The sequence below is a fragment of the Argiope bruennichi genome, chromosome X2 (assembly GCF_947563725.1).
Source record: "Argiope bruennichi chromosome X2, qqArgBrue1.1, whole genome shotgun sequence".
Lineage (NCBI taxonomy): Eukaryota > Metazoa > Arthropoda > Arachnida > Araneae > Araneidae > Argiope > Argiope bruennichi.
Genome location: NC_079163.1, coordinates 69,615,033 through 69,639,381, shown reverse-complemented (window position 1 = coordinate 69,639,381; position 24,349 = coordinate 69,615,033). Strand labels below are relative to the sequence as shown.

The following is a 24,349-nucleotide window of genomic DNA, read 5'->3' as shown; positions in this document are numbered from 1 at the left end:
CTAAAACACTAAAAATCAAAGTTTACAACATTCCGCAAATGCCTCTTCAGGAAAAGTATTCCAGTACATGGTGGTACTCTTTGTCGAAGAAACAGAGAGGGGGGAAAAAAAGACCATTAAATGTTGCCTTAACATGTGTTGAAATCCCTTGATCTATCTCACCCTAGATTTCATCTCCGAATTTTTCCCATTCATTCTCTTTTTTGCAACCTCCAATAAACAAAGCCTTGTCTGTGCGTTCGATTAATCATATTCCACATCAGAAGAAACAAAACAAAAAGATGTTTTCGTTGCCCTTTTCAAGAAAATTAAGTACTTTTTAAAGTGCTTAAAAAGGTAAATGGTTTAATGTTCAAATTATAGTACTTTTCGTGATTCTACGCACTCAGAAATAAGAGATACATGGAAAGGATGAGATTAGAAGCTCATCCCCAGAAGTAAAACATAAGCTTTGAAATATCGGTACAAATACAAGAGAAAGCAGAAGGAACACATATAGAACAGAGAAACAAGAATACTCTTTATCTCAAGGATAAATGAAATAATTCAACATTTATTTTCAATTATCTTAAACATTAAGCTACAAGCTAAGCATTATGAATATTAAGCTTTGCATATAGCATAATTGGATGAAATTTTAGTAACTCTAATGAAATATAAATTTTACATTATACACTCCTTCACATAATATTTCTTTCTCTTATAATACGCAGTTCCAAGGAGGGTTTGTTTTTTTTTAACTAATACAATATGTACATTAAATAAGTTATATTATATAGAACAATGGCAAGCGTTATATCCTATTCATCACGATTTTATGGCACAATTTCGCTCCAGTTCGTCAGTTAAAATTTAAAGCTCAATGCAGTTTACTTTGAAATGCATATTAAGTCAAACATTTAAAATCAATCAAAATTAAAAGAAAAATATGATACAAAACCAACATTGAATAACTATATTAGAATTAAATTACAATAAATATCAATACGCAACACAAATTTTAAATTATACATACAGTAAACAACTTTTTAATTTCATTCTTCTATATTATATTCGAAGTATATTAAAAGTTTTACATTTATTGTAGGACAACTAAAAATACCATTCTGTTTTTAAAAAATTCTTCTCAGCATCATTCAATTTTACACAGACTTTCGACCTTAATTAAGTCGATGATAAATCTAGTCTCCACAATATTGTAAGTAAAGATATAAATTAAAATCTAAAATTACAAAACATATAAATATTGAAACATGTTTATAAGTTTCAAATCAATGTTAGAAATTTAATAATAATAATTAAACTCTTAACACTGAATAATGATAAAATTTAAACTGCACACAATGCATACTTGCATTAAATTACAATATATAAAAAATCGAAATACAAATTATGTATATAGTATTAATTCGGGGGAAAAAACAATGATATCGAGAAATTTTTTGAAATTAATATGGTATGCACATAAAATATTTTATATTAATATTATATGGCATAAATGCAATCTTCGTATCTCATTTGAAATATTTTCTATGGCAGAATTCACGATTTTACAGGTACACTTTTGCTTCTAATAGTTGGGAAAATATAGAATTCATCGTACTTTATCCTTTCTCTAGTTTATTAGATGAAAAGAAATATAAATTTGTTGTCGGTTCATGTTTTTGCAATCCTTCAGAGAAACTGAACACACACACAGACGCACAAAAAACTCCTGATTGGACGTGAAGAGCGCAATTGAAAATAAATAAATAAAAATAAATGTGAACTGACGTAAACAATTTTATTGAATGTTCCTTCAAAACCTCCGGAGGCCCACATTATTTAAAAATTTGTTTATTGAAACTTGATTATCATTACTTGCATCATGAATTCACTGCGAAATTCCTTTATTTTTCCTACAAATCAAAAAGAAAAGCATCTTTAAAAAAGTATGACTTTTTCAATTGTACTAGTTTTAAAAAAGAAACATTTACTAATCATTGAAATATTTAATTATAAATCACGACCAAGTTTACAAAAGCAAAAATTTGAAGGTGGAATAGAATATTTTACGTCATACACAGTAAATCAAATTATTCACATTTCTTCAAAACGCGGGGGAGGGGGTAATTAATTCACTTCTAAAAATATCAGAATCCGATATGAAATAAATATCTAAGTTCAGAAACTTATTGACACATTTACTGAATTCCGGTTGGTTAAAATTTGTTTCAGCATTATATTTAAAGTTGGAAAAATTTAAAATTGAAAAAAATATCATTAATAAAATCTTTTGATCTCCATTTTTTTCCTTTTAATATTTTGCTTTTTTTTTTTTTTTTTGCCTTTATATCTATTTTAACTTTATTGCGAGATAATATATTTATATATATATATATATATATATATATATATATATATATATATATATATATATATAGAGAGAGAGAGAGAGAGAGAGAGAGAGAGGTGTCAGTAAACATTTTAACAGATGCGTAACCGTCAAGTGAATTTTAATTATAACAATCTTGATTATGAAATATACCGGAAAATAATGGAAACACTGCCTGTATAAGTCAATGTATTGTGACACTTTTAGGAAAAAAATCATTATAAAACCAGGCCCCACATAATTGTCTTTTGTTTATTGAATTTTATATAATGAGTGTAAGCAAAAGAAAAAAATTAGAAAACAAATCGTTTATTTTCTCGAAGTTGAGCTATTTCTAAGTTGATCACTTACATAATTAAAATTTTACTTTTTAATATTAATCAATTATATTAATTCAGAAGACTCCATATCTGTTTATGCATGCAAACAATATTTTGAAAAGTTATTTGTAATAAAATGTCCGATCTCATACAAATATACTCATGGCAGATAAAACTAGTCTTAAACGCAAGAAAAATGAAACAGTGTGCATTTTATAAATTTATTTAAAAACAATAATTTTTATTTCTATTACACAAACAGAACAATTATTGATTTTTATTTAGTCACATGCTTGGATAACAAGTGGTTCCAAACTATCACATGGTATTAGTATAGCTCTTTCTTAAAACAGACGTTTCCATTTCATACAGATGCTGACTCTTGATGAACAAATGTTTGCAAAATTAGCCAGAATATTCTGAAAAAGAAATTTTAGAAAAATAATTCTAGGTGAATGAACAGGATATTCTATATTAACAATAAAACTTTAAATCAGAGGCGTAGCAAGAGTAAAATTGTTCCTGGAGCATAATATTTATCTTCCGCTTCTTCCCTAGTGAATCGTAAACAAGAGACATCTTTAAGGACCAACCCTTCATCATGCAATGAAAGTGTAGAATCGAAGTTAAATTTCATTTGTAGCTTTTTCATTCATTAATATTTAACCATATCCATTACTGAAATTATCTGTTTGATTTTTAAAAATGCTTGCAAAATTTTTAATTACATTCGTTCACAAAATTTTATGAAAATCTCAAAAATTATGTATTAAGCATTTTTCAAACTTTTTTTTTTTTTTTTTTTTACACATGTCATTCGACATAAAAGGAAATTTCCGTTGTAGAATAAGTGGATATGTTTGATAATTATAAAAGAAAAGAGGGAATAATTTATGTAAAATACCCTTTACTATGTATTAAAAATTAATATATTTCATCATACACTGTGACCAAAAATATCCAGACACTTTTGGATTGAAGAATTTTTCAAGAAAGGCCAAATGAATTGCATCTGAACTTCACCCACGAAAAAACTTGAACTCGCGTTTAATCGTGAAGATTCGGCAACGAGGGCATTTAGAGATCCGATATTGATGCAATATTTTACTCGCATAGTTACACAGAAAGCAGCCGATTTGAAATTTCCAGTAGTAGTTTTATTAGAAGTTGGTGTGAGCAATATTTACATACATTTTCATCAAAACAGCACGCATATTCGGGAAATAAAGAAATGCATATTTCTGCAAGTGTTTTGTTTATAAAATGCAGAAACGTCAACTAAATTATGCAGAAGTTATAGAATACAGGACAAAGTATTATTAAATCATTATAACAAAATTTGTACAGAATTCTATGCAAAGAAATTTCTATATAATGAAATATAAGCATTTTAAAAAAAATAATGCAGCGCGAAGTATAGAAAATTTTTCTTTTCATAATTTCAAATCCAGATACACAGGGAAACTTATACATAATATTGAATACTTACTACCATGATGATTCAGAAAAATATTGGTATTGCAGTGAACTGAATTTCACTTTCTATCCAAGAGAAGCTAAAAGACAAGGGATTATCTACAAACTGAAATTCTTTTAACTAGAATCTTTTAAAGAAATCAGCATAACTATTCTAATTTAGAAATATACTAAACACCTTTTCATAAAAAATATGTACTTATCAAACTGCAACAAATATGAGATAAAAACAAAGAACATTCATTGTTATTTGCACAAGCGTTAGAATTTCTAACATTATGTAAATTCACAAAATAATAAAAGCCTCCAGATACCTTTCGTTCATTCTGTAGATGTTTCAAATAGTAATATGAGGTGGAGCCACCTTTAGCTAAAAGGATGGCCGTAACTCTATAAAGAAGGCTACCCGCTAGATTTAATCCCCCCCCCCGTTCAGAAATTGCATGCTATTCTAGTAAATGAAATCAGGTATGCTTTGTCACTTATGTGGGTTGGTTGTGGCCCATGTTCCAATTCACCATACAGTGGCCGATGGAATTGATATCCAGACGCTTAACAGGCCAGGTTAAAGATTCAAAATACATAAAATCAATAGTGGCATGTGAGGTCAGATTTGAAATCTGTTGGATAATCAGAAACCATTATTGCCTGCGATTGAATCACTAAAGTAAAATGAATAAGATAAAGACATGATTGAGAGCTAAGCACAAAATTAAAATCCATAACCGCTTCGAAAATTTACCTAAAATTAGTCAATACAATGCTGCGGTGCAGTTGAAAATTTCACAGCATATTTGTAAAATTTTGAAAAGTCGCAAGCATTTCGAGAGTAAGACTAAACAATAAACATTGATGGCTAAGACAGGAACTCGTGGGTTGAAGAAACTCAATAAACTGTCATGAATCAACCATTTAATATTTTGAAATCCGGAATCATTATTCAACAAATTTTAAAAAGTTAATGCAAGTATGACAAATTATAAGTGAATTAGCATCAAGAATATTATCCTCAAATTTTCCGCGTTCAGGAATAATTGTGAATTGGCAACAATAAATTTGTAATAGATATTTAAAAATATATATAGCTAGATCTTTAATATTTTTCTCGATATCATAAAAAGATGTTTCATTTTACCCAATTCGGTTATTGTAATCAATCGATTAGTTTTCAAAATTTTTACAAAATTAATTGGTGATCACATTAAACGGTAACTACTGTAACGACGAATAACTTTTTTTTTTTTGTTATTTACCATGCCTTATTAAATGCAGTTTATGTTTGTTACATGCACAAGAATGATTAGTATATTTCTAACTACTTGTAGAGTTCAGAATAATTATTCAGAGATTCAAGATTAAAAAATATCAATTCGCGGAAAGTTTTTCTGCCAAAGGAAGTGAACCTAATACTGTGCAACCTATTACACCCTGTTGCTGTGCAAGCTATTACACAGCAACAGGGTGCGTAGTGAGAAATTGCTGCGAAAATTAAGTACTTTTAAGCGCCTTAGCCAAAAAAATTAAGCACGTTTATTTAAGTATGAATATGTGAACTGCATATTTCCTAAGCATAAGATTTTTTTTTTCTGTATAATGCATAGTTTTTATTGAAATTTTTTAAAATTAATTTTAAATGTTTACTTTTTAAATTTTATTTCTATATTATAGATGCTAAATAGGTGCACCGAATTTTATCTATCTAGCTCTCTTCATCTTGTAGTTATCATGCTACCTTATGTTCGAAAAACAGGACAGATAAACACACTTTCTCTAAACAGATCTTGCTGAAAATTTGATAGAATTCTGCAAATTTGGTTTGAAGGCCGTATACCAAAATCCATCTGTCTAGCTCGAACTGTTTTTGTGTTACAGACAGACATCGAGTTTGACAGTTGTAATTTTCCGAAAAATGTGTTTTTCGAATTTTTTAACGACTGCAACACTTTCTCTAAATTTTGTATACGAGAAAGTATAGTAATCGTCAAAAAATTCGAACTCGAAATTTCAACGAATCTCCACTTTTAAAATCTCTTTAAATTCGAAAACCGCATTTTCTGAAAATGTCTGTCTATAGCACAAAAACCATGAGCCAGACGGATGAAATAAGGTATATGGTCTACAAATCAAATTGAACGGCCTGTACTATCAGAAACATGTAAAAGCGATAACTCAAAAACGGAACGACTTAAATATATCAAATTTGGTACGAGATTTTGAGACTATTAATGAGGTTTTAATCAAACTTTGGTTTCAATCGGTTGAGAAAAGCGTGCCTAAATCACAAACTCGGTTTTTGCATACTATTTACTCCATGCCAGGGATGTCACCAAAAAACTCGCCAAGGTTGACATAAAAGATTCAGTCAAAATGCTAAATTCACACCAAAAGTTAATATGTCTAAATATAACTTTTGGTTTATTTAGATATATTACGACAGAATATGCGAGAACGTTTTTGTGAGACTACTCCTGCTGGTTTAAAAAATATCGCATTGCTTTAAAATTTAATAAAATTCAAATAATTTTATTCAATGAACTGCTTTAAATTTTTTTGTTTAAATTAAAGAAAAGAATTTTTTTTTCGTTTTATTATAACTTTAACAACTGCAAAATAATGTGATTCAACGATTCGAGGAAGCAATAATATAATTTTGAATTCCATTATAATAAAAATCATAGTTATTAACTGTGTCCAGAACTTATTTCTCAAAAATTATTAAAAATAAAGAAAAAATACATTCATTCAAACAAATTTTTTATCATTGAAAAGCTCTATATTTTTTAACCTTTAAAACGGTGTTAAAATAATTTGTGATACAATATGCTTTGATGTTATTAAGAAAACACGTTAAAATTCTGTTTTTATTTTTTTAAATAATCTTCGAATTAAAAGTTTGAGAAATCCATTCTTAGCGGACCTCTAATGCCCAAAAAATATTTTTTTATTTCTTTAAAAATTTTAAATACCACAACTAGCAATAATTTTTCTTTGGCAAAAACTAAAATTTGGCGAGATTCGTCCAATAGATAAAAATTTTCAAATGGTTGGGTGTAATACTGCGATAAGATATCACGATCATTGAAGTTTAAGACTTCAAGTTAAAATTTCATATTAGATTTTACACGATTGACTAATTTAATTACATACCACAATTAATTACATTTCAATATAGTACAGTTGAATACCAGTAATTCAATATTCATCTGTAAATGTCATTCAAGCTATTGTTCCAAAACAACATATTAATGAGAATAATGATCGAATATGTTTATGTTTTTATAGTTTTTTTTTTTTTTTCCCATGCTCGATATATTTTTTTGGCCCACATGCTGTCTTCTTATTTTCCGTTGATCGGGACAATCTGCATATTCTTTAACACATAAAAGTTTAAATATATACTTACCAGACATAATTTAAATTCTTCAAAATCTAAAACATTAACAATTTAAGTTCGAACGTTTTTCGAATCACAATAAGTAAGGCACAAACGTATTTCATATTGCCCCTTCCGGATAGTAGTCCAGTATTTTAATAAATGACAACGAAAAAGGAGGGGGGGGGAGAGAAAAGGAATCATTAAGCTTTATCATATGTGCTGGAAACCCTGAATTCCTTCTCTGAATTCTTCCCTTTTGCTGGTTTTATATATATATATTCGGTAAACAAGCCTTTACAAGACCATGATTTCGAATTATCATATTCAACTTGTGGGGAATCAAAACAAAACGAAAAACATCTTCGCATTTCCCAAGAAAATTGAGCATTTTTCAAGGACCTTTCCTAAAAATTAAGCACTTTTAAGATGCTTAAAAGTGGTTTTCAAATTTAAGCACTTTTTATGACGCTATGCACCCTGAGCAATACCGAAAATACAAGCCGTCTAGAGATTCGATATTTAATTTTTAAAAAAATATTTAGGCCAATTAGGTTAACTGAGAAACAATTTCGTAGACTTCGCCTTTTTCTTTGATTTGAAATGATCTTATAAAATGCTGCATAATCATGGAATGTTTCAAAAGCAATGCATTTTTTTTTTCTTCAAATTTATGAATAAACCCGTTTTAATTACAGCGACGTTTATAATTATCTCAGTTATGAGACAATCTGATTACTTATGAGAGATTTGTGCAGAACATATTTGAAATGAATCGAAACTGCTTATTGATTCAGAATTTATTTTATTGCCCCCCCCTAAAAAAATATTTAAAAAAAATTCTTTTTCAATAAAAGTTTACACTATTTCATGGAATATCACATACAAACTTCCATTATCATTTAATTCCTTCACTTCGGAGTAAAGTACCGTTCTATTTCCGATATTGTACGGAAAACGGCATTTATAAAAAGAAATAAATGAATACTAAGAAATTAACGGATGGAAATATCTAAGACTTAGAAACGCATTTTAAAATGACTAATGACTCGTCGTTTTGTTAAAAAGCAGAACACATCTCTCATTTCATGTAAAACCTTCAATCGCTTGTTCAATTTACTTTTTCTGAGATTTACACTACCTGAAAAAAACTATGTAAATTATGGAATCTAGTAGAATAACTTATTTGATATGAAATCTCAAATTATCATTAACTATCAAACAAACTTCAATTCAGACAAAGTAGTGCTTTTCAAACCTGTCACATTCAATTGACCACCACCAACTCCATCAATCCCTCAGAATAACAGGTTTTCTGGAATTACGATTAATGGGTTTCTCTTCTGGTATTTTACTAATCATTCTGCCATCATTGCAACTTTGGAGTTGCACGGCCAATAAATTTCCAGCGTAATCAAAATGTCGAGATTTATAAAGTCCTTCTAAAATTATAAAGATTGACATTCTTTCTCATGCTCAATTTCCTTTTTAGCTTACGTACTCGGTTCGTCGTTTTGCTCTTGCCCTGGATTGGAAGAAAAAAATTTGAGGAAAGGCAAAATTTGCATAACGTCCACAAAGTTTTACATTAAAAGTATTAAAAAAATTCAGTAACTGCTTCTTCAATCCAAGTTTTACAAACATATATGTTGAAAAATCAACCAAGATTTACACTATATAAGCTACTTCTCCCATCACCACAACTGCTATTTCTTACCGAAATCGTTACCTTCAGATTCCTCCCTCAGCTTTATATTTTTTTTTTTCTTCCCCGACGTCAGTATCATTCCATCAATCTGTACTAAACCATCATTAATAGTCAGCTTTCATATGTGAAAAGCATTATGTGTGTAGATTACATGGCAGAAGCTTTAAAAATATCAGATGCCAATTTGACAAAAATAATTAAACAGACTAGACAGGACACTGCTGTGTTCCCAGACTTAATATCACTTTCTATCATATAATAAATCATTTTAAATGCATGAAAAACAGATTTTTACTACTATAAAAGCCTGTTTCTAACTACCCCATCCAGGAATTTACTTCCAAGAAAAAAAAGAAAACCATCCTATTTTTCAAGAAAAGTAAAAAAAACGAAAATTGAATCTTACTCATAATCATTATATTGTACAGATACAATACCAAGAAACACATGAATTTGCAACTTTCTTTGCAAATAAACGATGTTGAGTGAATGAAACGTGGGATTGAATTTCACTTTTTTAACACTATTGTAATTAAAGAACTGTTTGAAAAAAAAATGATAAAGGGGGAAGTTGCTGTTTGTCTTCCTCTACAGGGCCTTAACCCTCCAGCTGCTTATCCCGCGATTTCCGCGGGTTGGCAATCAGTCCATTTTTCTATTGCATCCTGCGTTTTTCGCAGTTTAATGCGTTTACTTTTACAATTACAGATTTTATTATATCATATTATTAACGTGTAACATAATCAGTTCACTTTCTTTAAAACATATCTTTAATAGCTAACTCAGTGGGCAACCCATTAGCATTATGTAAAAAATTATTCCGACTTTTTACAGCCTTTTACAACAAGAAAGATTTTAATCCACAAAAAAGAAAAGTACATAGAAAAAAATATAGATATACTTACATTTTCTTAACTCATTTACTATAAGCCACTGGTAATGCTGCGATGGGTGGTGGACTTGAATTTTCAATTGAACTAGCATGTGCAATCAGAGGACCATGGTCTTGTTTGTAGCTATGCTGGCGATTTTGGTATTTAAAGGCAAGAGTGTATTTGAAAAATTCATACACAGACCATGATATAGCTGCTGATGGGACTTGATATATAACTCGAGCTTTCAGTCCTCTAAAATATCCTTTAAATCCACTAAATCTATAAACTGTATAAAATGCATTTATAAATCCACTAATATGGGTCTGTTTAGTATTAAGTGAACTAATAACCTGTTGCTCTTGAGTATTTAATAATGTTTTGCAAACATCTAAAGGATTAGTGATAGCAGCAGCAACAGCACCGGATACAGCACCTGATAACATATGAGCCATCGGATTGTAAGTCCTTTGATGATTTGATAAATCTTGACAAAATTCATAGGTCATAAAATGAACGCTTTGAAATGGTATATTCATAGTTAACTGAGTAGTATAACTTCGATACAAGGCCCGGATACCTTCTGAATAAATCACTTTTCTAAAACAATCAGTGCAGCTAAGGTAAGGGCTTCCGTATATTTGCATTCGTTGTTTCACAACTAGAAGGAGGAAAATAAACTTATTATAAAATATACAAAACAAATTCATATCAAATAACAGACCAGCAATTACAAATGAAATGCAAAACTTAAAACTTAATTAAAATTAGCATTCAAATGAAACAAATAATTTCCTTAAGCATTTTATTTCTAATTAAATGCACTTATTTAAAAAATTATGAATTACTGTTTCTATATCATTTGCAATTAATATTACAATTTAGGACAAGCCTTGCTCTTTCAAATTTCGAAACCAGAATAGTTGGTATCAGAATATAACAATTGCTAATGCTATTAAATCAAAATCTACAATTATTAAAAACAGTGTATGGAGACGATACAATAATATATATGAACTTTGTTAAAATGTCAAACTTAACCGTCAATAATATTAAAAAACATGTTTCGTCTAACACACATTAATACAAAAGAAATATCAATGATATTAAATAATACAAACATTTAAGATGATTAGATAACCCAGCAATACCTTATGTTGAGTCGAGATATGAAACCGAAAATATTTTTGCTTTAAGGAGAGTTGAGACATCCTAAGGTAAGCTGAAACTACAGCTGTATATTTTATAACACCACAAATCTCCTTATTTATCACTATGAATTCAAATTAATCAGTAAGCAATCATATAGCATCATAGTTTTCAAAATTTTGAATCACATTCCCATTTTTACATGATATACATTATCTACACAGAGTACAAAAACTAACAAACTTTTAAACTTTTATCTGATGTGCATTCATCACTTTAAATAAGATACAGTTTCTTCAACTATAACCTTTTTCTCAATTACACTGGAAAAGCAGAGCTAATAAAGAAGCATTAATTAGTAATGTGATAATTATTTACATTAGTTCTTTCGTTCCAGTTCCAACTATATTCGTTCTATAAACATTCTTCTTTATGCTCATTTCTCTATTTAAATTCACAATTTTACAATCTTAAAACACTAGGCTATGAATATAATTGAGAAAATTACGATACTATGCTAGATGTTTCAAAGTGTTTAGTTCTGAAAATCTGATATGTGTATCAAAGTAAACACTTTCACTTTCAGGTTGCCGTATAGCAAGACATGAATTATTGGAAATTTAAACGAGAGAAAAAGAAATTTAAATAGATATTTTATACTCCCACAATAGTCCTAAAAATCGTTTTAAAAAGCAAATGTTGACCGTTTTTAAAATTTTTTTCATTTTTCGGTTTGTTACAGCATTTATTATTAGCACTTAATATTTTTTTCTTAATATTTATTTAAATCAAAATTGTTCAAAAACTTCTTGTTACACATTCCCTCCAAACTTGAAAAAAAAAGTGCGAAATTACTTCAGTATGCAATTTTCACATCTCACTATACTCTTCATATATTTTGTTGAATTGCAACAGACTGAAGCATATACACAGTAACAAGTGATTTAATCTTTTTTCTTTTTTTTTTTTCCCCATGTCAAAATACTACAAAACTAAGTTTCAAAACTAGAATATTTATTTTTAATAAAGAATGAATGGCATGAATACAGAAAGTTAAAGTTATTTAAAATAAAGAATGGAGCAAACAGTTATTAATTTTTTTTTTTTTTTTTTTTTTTTTTTTTTAATATTAGTTTGGAAAGCATGTGTCCTCAATGAAGAAAAATTAGAATATCAGTACATAAAGCAATATTCTACCTGGAAAAAATTATTTACATTTACTGTAAGCAAACTCGTATTAAAAAACAAAAGTAAAAGATTTCATAATTGCTCATGGTAATTACAGTCAGCAAGATTTATTCACACACTGAAGGGACAGATGGATGAGAGGGAAGACAATTACTTGATTTTTAAACAAATTTATTGTTAATGAAATCTCGTAACCTATGAATATTGATAGAAGTTATATGCACATGAGAAATCGAATTATTTTTTTAAATAATATTTTCTTATTTACATCACATATATGCAATGATATCTTAAATCTAATTTAAGTGCTAGTTAAATTCCAATTTTTTATCTTAAATTAGCCCATGTTACTTATAATTTTCTCTAATTTCCAGATCCAAATCCCATTTTATTTCATTCTCACAAGAACTTTAAGAAAATTGAATACTACAGTTCTCACAAAGCTAGAGGGGAGATAAAAATCCGTAATGCATACAGCATATCTTCCAGAAGTAACCAAGATTTCATGATTTAACCATTTAAAAAAAAATTGATGACTACAAAATTGCTTTAAAAAAATGAAGACTAGAGCAGGGATAAAAATCTAACGCACACAGATATCTTCAAAATGTACCCAAGATAACTTTTCCTGAAAAGACATGCGTCACAGCAATCCCTATACGAATTTCTAAGTAAAAATGCTCAGGGGAAACATTCTCATACTTTTTCTGTTGTCCCAGGTGAGAACGGATGCATTTATCATCCCCTTGTATAAATCCTGCTCTCCAGAGGAAAAATAAACTGCAATTCTAAAATTATCTTCTTGCCACTTGATAACTGAAAAAATTCTTTACACATTCATAATGGCAAATTAAACATTTCAATTATATATTGCGTTTAACTATGTCTTAATGGCCTCCTTAGAAAAATATTTTTACACTCCAAATTTTAATATACACATAACTAATCCAAATTTAAAAGCCCTATAACATTCTGTTTATTGTGCTATGCATTTTCCTTATATATATATTACAAATATATATAAATATATTCCATCATCCACAGGGAAAACAGTATTTAAAAATAGACACTTATAATCAAGCAATGATGAAATTTTTTAAAACTTGAAGTTAAAGTTCAACAAAGTTTAAAATTTATTAAAAGCATATCTTAAATTGAAATCCTTTCAACATGAAAAAATAAGTTGAATCTTACGAAAGTTACGAATTACGAAACTTTTAATTAAAATTCTAATTGAAATCTAAAATCGCTCTGAGGTATACAATTTCCTTCTCCAAAGTTTACATGTGCCACGTTTCGTAAATTTAGATCAAACGGTCTGGCCTGTACTGTACCAACACACATTCATCTCCATTATTAGCAGAGATATTTAAAATAAACACATCAAAATAATTAAATGAAATAAAAACGAATACAGAAGAAACCTCGGAAAGAATTTAGGAATATTGCTCATTAGAAAAAAAAGGGAGTGCTACGTAACAATGAATTATTAAAAAATGGTTCATCCTCATCTCCCTAAAAAAATGTCATAAGAAATGGAGTAATCCTAAGCAAAAAAAAAAAAAAGAAAAATGCACAGATTTGTATATAAAACTTGTACCCAAGAAAAATTTTAAGACACACACACAAAAAAATTCCTCTTGGCAAGCTGGAAGGCAAAGGTAGATACCATTACATCTAAATTATTATCTAGCAACATAAAATTGTTAATGTTAGAAACTGTCAAAATCAGGCCATGGAAATCATGTTTTTAGTTCCCAACGATATTCACAATATTTCAGATATTGAAAAGCTTTAATACAAAAGTTATTCATCTTAATGAGGCGCTAATTTGTTTAATTAGATTTATTTTTCTATCTTCAAAATTAAGAAAGTAACAATGAAATAAAAATTTCAATCCCCACCATTTCCACCATCTTTGAGCTAGATGGAACATTTACGAACACATCGAAGATTTTTGCATTTCTAACATATTCCAAGGAAGTTAGACTCCACACAAAATTACTCTAATTAACCTGTTCACAATATAACATGGTCAAAGTGTTATATGCATATTATATAAACTTTTGAAGGACAGGTGGCTTTAGATTCTAGGAACCATGACCGGTGAAGAACTGAAAGAATTTTCCCGAAATCTTGTCATGAGAACCATTGCAATAGGTAGTCTTCCTATAGGAATCTACCTAAAACTTCCATTGTTCAATTACTCGGAATGAAAGTGGGGGGAGGGGGGAGAATGATTCAAGCAATTAAAGAGTCTTTAAGGATTGCTACGTTTCTTCACAGATTACTGAACATAAAAAAATAATTAAAAATTAAGTTTGAAAAAATTTAAGAGTACCAAAATAAATTATTATCCTGTTGTGAATGCATGTTAATAGGTTTAATACAAGGCATATGGAATAATTCATTGAGAATGAACCGAAATAATGAATGACAAAACTCTGAATCTATTAACCTTCAAATTGAAGTCCTTTGTTTTGTCATAAATATCAATGAATAAGCTACCTACTATCTAGATTTCAAAATCCAAAAGAAATCTACTTCATAGTTTGTTTTTTAAATTTTTATAAAGTAAAGCTATGCAATAAATAATCTGCCAAGTATTACTAACTTTCCTATGAACAAATAATGTGAGATCATCAACGTACAAAAAAACATTCAGGATGAATAAATAATACTTTTTTCAAATAAAAGAAAAATTTCGTGGGAATAGAAGAAAGAGAAACTTCTGAGAAACATTTATCCTTTAAATTATGCATTTATTACATATTCAAAATCTATAGTTTGAGTAAAGTTAGTATACGTATACATGGAGTGGAGAGATTTTGCTTTGGAATTTGATAACTGAATTCACCATTTAGGGTAAACTGGAAGAGAAAAGATATCCGGGAAAATGATCAACTTTTGGCCAAAGAGTAACACTTTGAGCTAACTGTAGATCAATCAATAAGAGGATTTGCTCCAGGCAAAATAAAATTTCACAAATACTGGTAAATTTAATAGCAAAAAAATTACGTACATCGACACCTCTAGCTGGATTAAAAAATTAAATATAGGTATTTCAACATATAAAAACGAATATCGAAAATTTTTTATCATTTTCTTGTCAGAAAGAATCACTACTTTTTTAGCATTATAGAATTAAACTATAAAAAAAATGAATTTTAAATATACCAATTACAACAAGCTTTCAAGGCTACTGATATTGTATTTGTTGCATGTCAAATTTTTTAGCCACATTTGCATTTTTCATATATTTTTAATAAGATTAATTTTATTTTGACAAATAATTTCAATTCAGAGGTCATACTAATAATACAAAATCTAAAGTTAAAGTGTATTTAAAATAAAAATCTTGATTCAAGTTACAGTATTCACTGGTAAATGTTTATCGCTCTTTCATAAATAACTTCCAAGGATTTTTATTACAATAAGAATAGAATTTTTTTTCTAGTTTTATATTTCCTATGAAAGAAATCAAACTTACTTTTTGACAGTAATAGATTTAAGTATTATATAAATGTATTAATTTTGTATAACACAAAACAATTTTATTCAATATATAGATACTCTTTATAATGGGAAAACCCTAGAATTCTGAAATTCAGAAAAGTTTGATGTATGATAATTGATTTTGCCACTGTAATTATTTGAATGAGACAAATATATTAACAAAAGACAAAATTTGCAATGAATTTGCAACAGATAAGAATATATACAAATTGCAAAGTTCCCAAGATTTTTCTGAAGCATGTTAAAGTTTGTTTTATTTTAACATAAAATACAATAGGAAGTCTGCAAAGCTCCTAATTATGCTTATTTAGATTTATAAATAAACCATGTAAAATTACCTTCAGCTGGATTCATAACTGCATCATGAAGGATTGTAGATAATGCACCAGCCATTCCTATATTTTAGAGAAACAAAACAAATGTTATATAGGAATTTAAAAATGAAAAGATGCAGAAATATACAAATTAATGAGAAATGTTAAAACCTTTCATTTCAATTAATATGTATCAATATTAAAAACTATACAGTATTATGTTATTCCTAAAATGTTTCTAAATAAAATAAAATATACAGAGTATATCTTGTTTCTATATATCAGATGTACTGCTTTTTAACTTAAATCTTGAATCAGGGAGCATTATTTTAAACTGTACTGATGCTCATCAGTAGAAAATATTTAATATTAAAATCTCCCACACATTTCAAAGATTATTGAACACATATTAATGTATCTTATGAACATCAACATAACCAACAATCATTTCATATAATAATACATAGAAGGAACTGACTCTTTGATATGCAAAAATCTTTTGCCACTTTTGAAATATGAAGAATGAAATTTTGAAATGCAACTTCCCTGCCCAATAAATTATAAGAACATAACAGCAAATTTTTAGACAACTTCAGGGGTGTTTGTGGGACCCCAAAAAATCCCCTGAAACTTTTACGGACTTACTACCGGCATTTTGGAGTTTCGAGAAGGGGGGGGGGGGAGAAATGAAAAATTACAATTATGAATTATTGAATGACCTAATTATAAAAGTTCAATGAATTACTTTTTTTGCAAAATTAATAACCATAAATTTTCAAACATATAAACTACTACATTTTATGCAAATCTTTTAAATTACCTGAATTAATTCTTTTAAAAAAAATTATCTAATTTCTGCTGCTTTTTTTTTTATTTTCTGATGTTTGTGGGCTTGTCTTTCTTTTGTGGTGAACTTCATAATTGCAGGAAGGTTGACTTTTATTTTCCTCATTTACAGTTGAAGAAATTTCCTCGAGAACTGCACATGCAGAGGTAGAAGCAGTTTGCTTTTCTGCTAATGTAGAAGGTTTTTCAGAGACTTTTATAGGTGACTCATCTGAAATACATTGTTTTTAAGTCCTCTTGATATGTTTTCCAACTTCTGTTCATATTCAGTAAGAGATCTTTGTGAATTGGATCAGTCATTGGATTTTTTGAGCCATATTTTTCACATGAGTTTTCTTTAGAAGCCATTAAATCATATTTAATAGTCTGCACTGCATCTAGGGAATCAATCTTAAGAGAGGTTCTATAGTCAGTGACAAGTGTATCCATTAAGTTGAATGCACTTTCCACTAATGGGCCATGGAAGCAGCTAAGGCAGGCTTTGACCAATTTAGCCAATGTAGGATATAATCATTTGTGAAATCATCTTTTAAATTAAAAACTTTAGACCAATATTTATCAATTGTACACTTGACTTGATTTCCACTTTCATCAGATGTGTAGAGCATTTCTTTGGTGATATCAATATCACTCTGGTATAACCTTATTTCAGCTTCTACTTTTGACTTTTCATTATCACTAAAAATATGGGACATAAAAGATGATAATTTTTCAAAAGCTAATATTGTACTGGTTTTACCTCTTAGCTCTGGATCTAATGCTGTAAAACTAATTAGATATGAATTTTTAAGGGGTAATTTCTGTTTCATATGCTGAAATTTCTAAATGAAATTCTCTTGCGTACATAAATAAAAAAATATTTCAATAAGCGAAACGAAAAATTTACACGTGCATCAATAAATGAAACGAAAATTTTACACAGCGAAGAAAAAAAAGTTCCGAAGCGATCAATGATAAATAGCTAATACGGCGAAAAATCCCCCTTCTCTACTTATTGGCGCCACGCCAGGAGAGATAAGACCTTTGAACCCAGAGTCACGTTATCGCACATCTGGTCGAACGAAGTCTCCCCCTTTTTTTTCTGCCGCGCCTACTTGCCGAAAAGAATCCAGAAGAGAATGTCCGAGAACCGGGGGAATGAGTCATAACTCGCAATAAGGAAAGAACAAAAAAGAAGTTTTTCCCCCTTTTCACGCATTATCACTGTCTTTGGAGAAAGAAAGGAAAAGTTTTCACCACACACACTGACCTTGCGTTTTCTGCTTTAAAAGCAAACAAAATTACCCAGATCAAAATAAATAATTCATTATTATTCCTACTTCCTTTTGAACGACGATCCCCGGAATTTCCGGGGATCGAAGTTCAAAATCCCCGGAATTCCGGGGTTTCCCCGGAGCACAAACACCCCTGCAACTTATATAAAACATTTATTCCCTATACTTTCATAAAAAAAAAAGTAAAATGATCATTCTTACAAAAAAAAAAAAATTACTCATTTATTTTAAAATAATTACCATAATTACATATCTTTTTACTAAAGAGATGGAAACAACCAGATAGAATGCTATTATTCCTTATTTTAAACAGCTCATATTTAAAGATGAAAACTAAATGTTTCAAAATCACTTTTCACAAAATGCATAACCTGGAAGACATTTACTACAACATTTTCCGATTATAAATCGCCTGAGACCCAAATGATAAAATCCTTGTTAATCAGCAAAGATGTCATCAAAATGATTGGAGAATTTTTTTTCCTCTCCAAAATCCTGTAGTTGCTTTTAGCTGTTTATCATATATTCAAATAAATTTGATTATTATTCATTTTAAAAGGAACATCAGCTGAGTAACTGAGACAGCTCATGATTGTTTGATACCTAGGTCAGTTATGGTGTTAGTAAAATAGTGAAGTGAAAAACAGTATTTGAATTTAGTATTATTTGCATCCCAGAACTGAATGGTGGTCAGATGAAGACATCTTATCTCCCTCTGTACCAAAGCAGTAGGATGGCATTAATACTCATGTCAGATTTCATATGTACCAAGAGAACATACATAGTAGTACTTCTGCAAATTCTGGGTTCAACCCTGGAATTTTTTCTGAAGTTTTACTTTTTATTGTATATGCAATCATACTTTGACATATTGCTGCTGCTGATATGAAAGTTAAAAGAATTCTACACATAAAAATATATAGAATCTCATAAATTACAAGCAAAGAAAAATAATTGAAATCATTCAATTTTTCAACACTATTTAAAAAAATATTTCAAATGTAAAATTGTGTGCCATTTTGAGATATGAAGGACCCATGCTTTGTAATAAAACTTGTCATTTTCAGAGGTTCCATACATTTAGCAGAAACAGCTATTAAAGGGCAATGTTTTCTATCTCCTCATTTTTATATTTGTTCATGAAAAATTATTACAGGCTAATATATAACTATTCTATACTAGTATCATTTAAAATAAAAGTGTCTAAAAAGATCCCAATATAGATTTTTTTAGAATATGAAAATGAAATTCATTTTAGCCACTAAAATATTTTAATAAAAAATAGAGAATATTAAATTTAACTTAAAAAATTAATTTACAAGCTTCATAAAAAAACTAATTACAAGACATTAAATTTAAATACTTTACTGAAATCTGCTAATAATGAAAAATAAGCTTTAGTGCTGAAATTAAACTGTAAAAAGGTTCATTAAAAGATCACTTGTAAAGAAATGTGCATAACAGCAAAATAATTTTAAAATCTTAGCTGAAAAAGCATACCATTACATCAGACATTATACAGGCTAGTAACAAAAAATACTGAACTTCATAAAATAATAAACTGTCCCAAACATAAAACTGAGATATAAAATATGAATGATTAATTGAACAATAAAATGAATTTATAAAAAAAGTACTTGCAATATCAAAAATACTGCAGAATTACTTAAACGAAAATTAATGGCGAAAGATAAAATCTGAAATTTGTGTTACCGAAAGAAGAAGCGTTGAAAATGAATACCGAAGGAAGTGTTGCTAAACCTTGTGAATTCCATGCCTAACAGAGTGGCTGCTGTGATCGAAGCTAAAGGCATCCCAACCAAATATTAAATGCTTTTCAGTTAACTTGAAATCTTTTTATCTTTTATCATCAAAAGAACTTCAACTTTTTTTTTTTTTTTTTTTTTTTTTTTACTTCATATTATTCCAGAGAACCAAAATGGATTCCAACACTGATAACCTGCACATTTTGTTTGCATTTTATTCTTTTTGAAATTAAATAACTTTTTTTTGTTCAATAACTTAATTATATCTTGCCTTTAGACTAATTAAATATAATTTTAAATGAAAAAATATTGCTTTTGGTGGGCTTATTCTTGAAAAAAACCTGAAATTTCTCAGACATGCAATACTTTTGACCAGTAGTGTACTTCTAAACAAATTTGCAATTATAAATTTAAGAAAATAAATTTGTAAACAAAATCACAGATTAATATGGATGAAATAAAGCTACTGGTACTTCAAAGTGCAGATTGTAAAATGAAGGTAAAAAATTTAAGAGTGTTGATTTATAATCTACATTATAAATCAAGATTAATATTAATAAGATAAAGTAACTTCCCTATTATTTAATATTAAAATCCCATAGTAAGATCTGTATTTTCAAGTTTCCTGGATAAAAATGTGCAGGGGCAACAACATGTTATAATAACTATTTAAGAAGACTATATTATAGTTTTATTATTCTTTAAAATCAACTAAAACTTGCCTTGAGCAATTGGACTACCCACACCATTTTCTGTGCCGCTAAGAATTCTCTTCATTTTTTCATAGCATGAAAAATGCAATGCATGAGCAGGTCCAGCTGCTATCATTACAGCAGATATCCCTCGAACAGGACGAAACAAACCTTCATGACGCACCATTTTTGAGAAAGCTTCAGGAATATTACGATATTTTGCTTTTGGATGGGGTCTCAAGCTCTGCATACGTGTCTAAAATAACATATTCATAGAATGTACTTATATTAAGATATATAAAAAAGAGAATCCTTTGACCAGATTATAACATACATTTATATCTCATTAATAAAACATCAATATAAACAAACATAACTAAAGTTCAACTCTGCTACCAATTACGAAAAAGACTTAAAAATATGCATAAATCCAATAATGTTAAAGGATTTTAGACAAAAATATTTTTATACATACAAAACAAACTGTTAACTAAACCTCATAGCACAACCAAAATTAGAAGGCCATAATTAACAAGATTCTAAAACTTAATAAGTTTTCCTTTTATGCTCTTAATACAGGCCTAATAAACGTACAATAATTTTTGGAATAAAAAATGTGTCAATCTAAGGTAAAAAAAAAATGTAATTTCAGAATTTTTTTAAAAATTTTATTTAGCAGTTTTTAGGAAGTTAAAAGAATAAAACATCACACGCTTGAAAAATAAAGAATCTCAATATTCTTTTAAAAAATTATTATAACTGTCAAAAAATTTTGGGAAAGATGCCCAAAAAAAATTAAATCTTTTCTTCAGGAATTTCCAAATAGTTACAGTGTTAATAAAAAGAAAAGGAATTAATGTTCTCATTTAATTCTTACATTTCAACTATGCAAGACAGTAACAGTTATTTTAATAAAATTAAAGAAACACTTTTTAAATTTAAATTATTTGAAATTTCACAGGAAGTTTTATAAGCAACAAGAACAATGATTAGAAATACAGATTCTGCCAAATTTCAAAACTTTTCCCTACCATCCTAAATTTTACTATCATAAAATCCATTTTGAGCTACATTGCATTAAAAGAAGAACAATTTTTTTTTCATACTTTATGAAGATATTATACACTCGTAAATATTTTATTCCTTCTGTATACGAATTGCATTTAAATAAAATACACAAACAAATGCCATCTAAAAATACTGATAAAATAACTAAAATATTTACTGTAGTTTTATTCTAGATCTTCAGGGTTTAAATATTTGGAAATTTTTTTTAACATTCCCAGCAACCAATTATTCAAGCAAATCAGTAAAACTGATGCAGAATATAATTTCACAATTCTTTTTTTAAAAAAATAAGAATATTTACATAAAAATACTTCTGAATTCAGTGAATCAGCAGGAATTGTCTTAACAAAATTTTCTCGTAGACTCTTCAATAAAACTGTTATCCTCCCTCTTTTTTACATAAAAAGTATGAATTTTAGGCAAGGATATGACCACAATGAGTGTCCAGATTTTTTTCATAATCCCGCCCATGAAATTTTCTGCTATGTAATACAGTTAAGTATGTTGACTATTTTAGACAACTTTTTCCAAACAATTCAAGCCAAAACTTAACACAGAACAAATTCAGAAATGAAATCTAATGTGATATATATTTTTTAAAAAATCTAAGTTGTCACATTTTTCAATTAATTTTGCATGCTTGCTGATATGCAAGTGAAATTACAGACAAAAAAAAAGGTCAAACTCTTGATGGATTTAGTCCAAAATTTGATATAAACCTATGCCTTTAGATGCAAAATCTTTGTATTTAATCTCATTCATTTAATGCATTTCATTTATCTAACTCATAGTTATCGTATGTCACTTGTACTAGGCCAGACAGACTTTCTTTAAATGAATTTCATTTAAAATTGGTAGAAATCTACAAATTTTACCTTAAAACCATATATCAAATTTCATCCCTCTAGCTCGAAGTGTTTTCTTTTATAGTTATTTCATATTCACAGTTATAATTTCAAGAATATATTTAAGATTCAGAAAGGTTTTCAATATCTCAAATTCAAATTTTTTGATGATGACAATTTATTCTTTTTTCCCCATATATATAAGAAAATAATGCCTTAAATTTTGAAGATATTTCAAAGATCTTATTTAAATTACAAAAAATTGCAGCTTTGCATTACAAAAAATTGCAAGTTGTTTGCATTATTCTAATATCTATATCTTCAGAAGCTTGTGGAAGTTAATTTAGTATACTTAATTTGATTTTCAGCCATACAGAAATGAATATAAGTGACAATGTGGTTTAGTTACTGTATTTTAAGGGGGGGGGGACATTAACAGACATGTCATTCATGGTCTCGGTTAAAGGTTAGTGAAGTAAACTTTAGACCAAAATTAGTTTTAAAGAAAAACTACAAGATTACTATATAGCTCTAAGATTATTCATAAAAATCAGTTGTTCTTGATATATGTTTATAGTTTGCAATCATTCAGGAATTTTTATTTTTATATTATTAATTTAATACTTTTCAAACTCTTCATTCCAATGCTTTCTCAGTACTTTGTATTGCATTGTAAAATTAAATCATATATATAAAGCAGCAATAGGTTTTGTATGCAATAAAAATTTCCAATTTTTACTTAAATATAATCAAAAAGGATATAACTTGCAGCATTATTTACTATTGCATGATTATAAGCTAGACAACAAAAATATTTGCTTACTAAGTCAACAATATTTACTTCATTTTCACCCTCACCTCCCCCACCAAAATTAGATCAAGGTGCATAATCAAATAATATCTTAAAAAATAAGACCTTTAGAGAAAAATAACACTAACACTAACATTAACATATTATTCTTGATTACAAATCTATAAATTACAATGAAATGAAATAAATTTGGTAACTACTTAAGCATCCAATTTCATGAGATATAAACATAAAATACCACTAGTAATTACTGAATATATTTCACTAACATTGAAATTAAATTTAAAAAGCTTTTAATGCATATTTTGTTTTGAAAAATCTTATTAAAGAACTTTTATTTCATATGTAAAATTAGTTTATTACACTACAATTAATAATAAGAAAACTTCATAAATATTCCAATTCTTTGAAGGAAGAAAAAAAAAAGTTGTGAAAATAAACATATCTTGGCAATAAAAATCATAATATTAAAAATGTAAATAAAAATGTGTTTTTCTTTAAAAATTATTTTTCCCCAAAAACATTTTCAGTTCAATCAGTTTTCTCACTAATAGTTTTTTTTATACACTCATTAGATTTGGTAAGTATTGAAGTCTCTAGGTTATTGACAAAGTGCATTAACTTTATATTCTATTTCAGCAACTTGCTTTTCTGGGGGAGGAGGGATACTGTTAAAATGTCAAGAAATCAGATCCTAATTTCCATTATGTCATTGCCAGCATTTTCTTTGGCCCTTTATTCCTCCAAAAATAAATAT

General features: G+C 28.2%; 1 protein-coding gene across 2 annotated transcripts in view; it reads right to left on the bottom strand.

Annotated features, from left to right (window-relative positions):
- Window positions 1-2,901: 2,901 nt before the first annotated feature.
- Window positions 2,902-24,349, bottom strand: part of LOC129960073 (mitoferrin-1-like) — a 30,756-nt gene continuing 9,308 nt past the window's right edge. The window contains exons 2-6 of one of the 2 annotated variants that reach the window (XR_008783516.1): window positions 20,899-21,124; window positions 16,315-16,371; window positions 10,157-10,784; window positions 4,184-4,250; window positions 2,902-3,113 (exon numbers count right to left, since the gene is read on the bottom strand). Coding sequence is in view for 1 of the 2 variants with exons in the window: in XM_056073156.1 (XP_055929131.1) it covers window positions 10,168-10,784; window positions 16,315-16,371; window positions 20,899-21,124 (900 nt within the window). In the remaining variant the exon portion in view is untranslated. The remainder of the gene's footprint in view (window positions 3,114-4,183; window positions 4,251-10,156; window positions 10,785-16,314; window positions 16,372-20,898; window positions 21,125-24,349) is intronic. The other variant, XM_056073156.1, reaches the window with a different exon arrangement.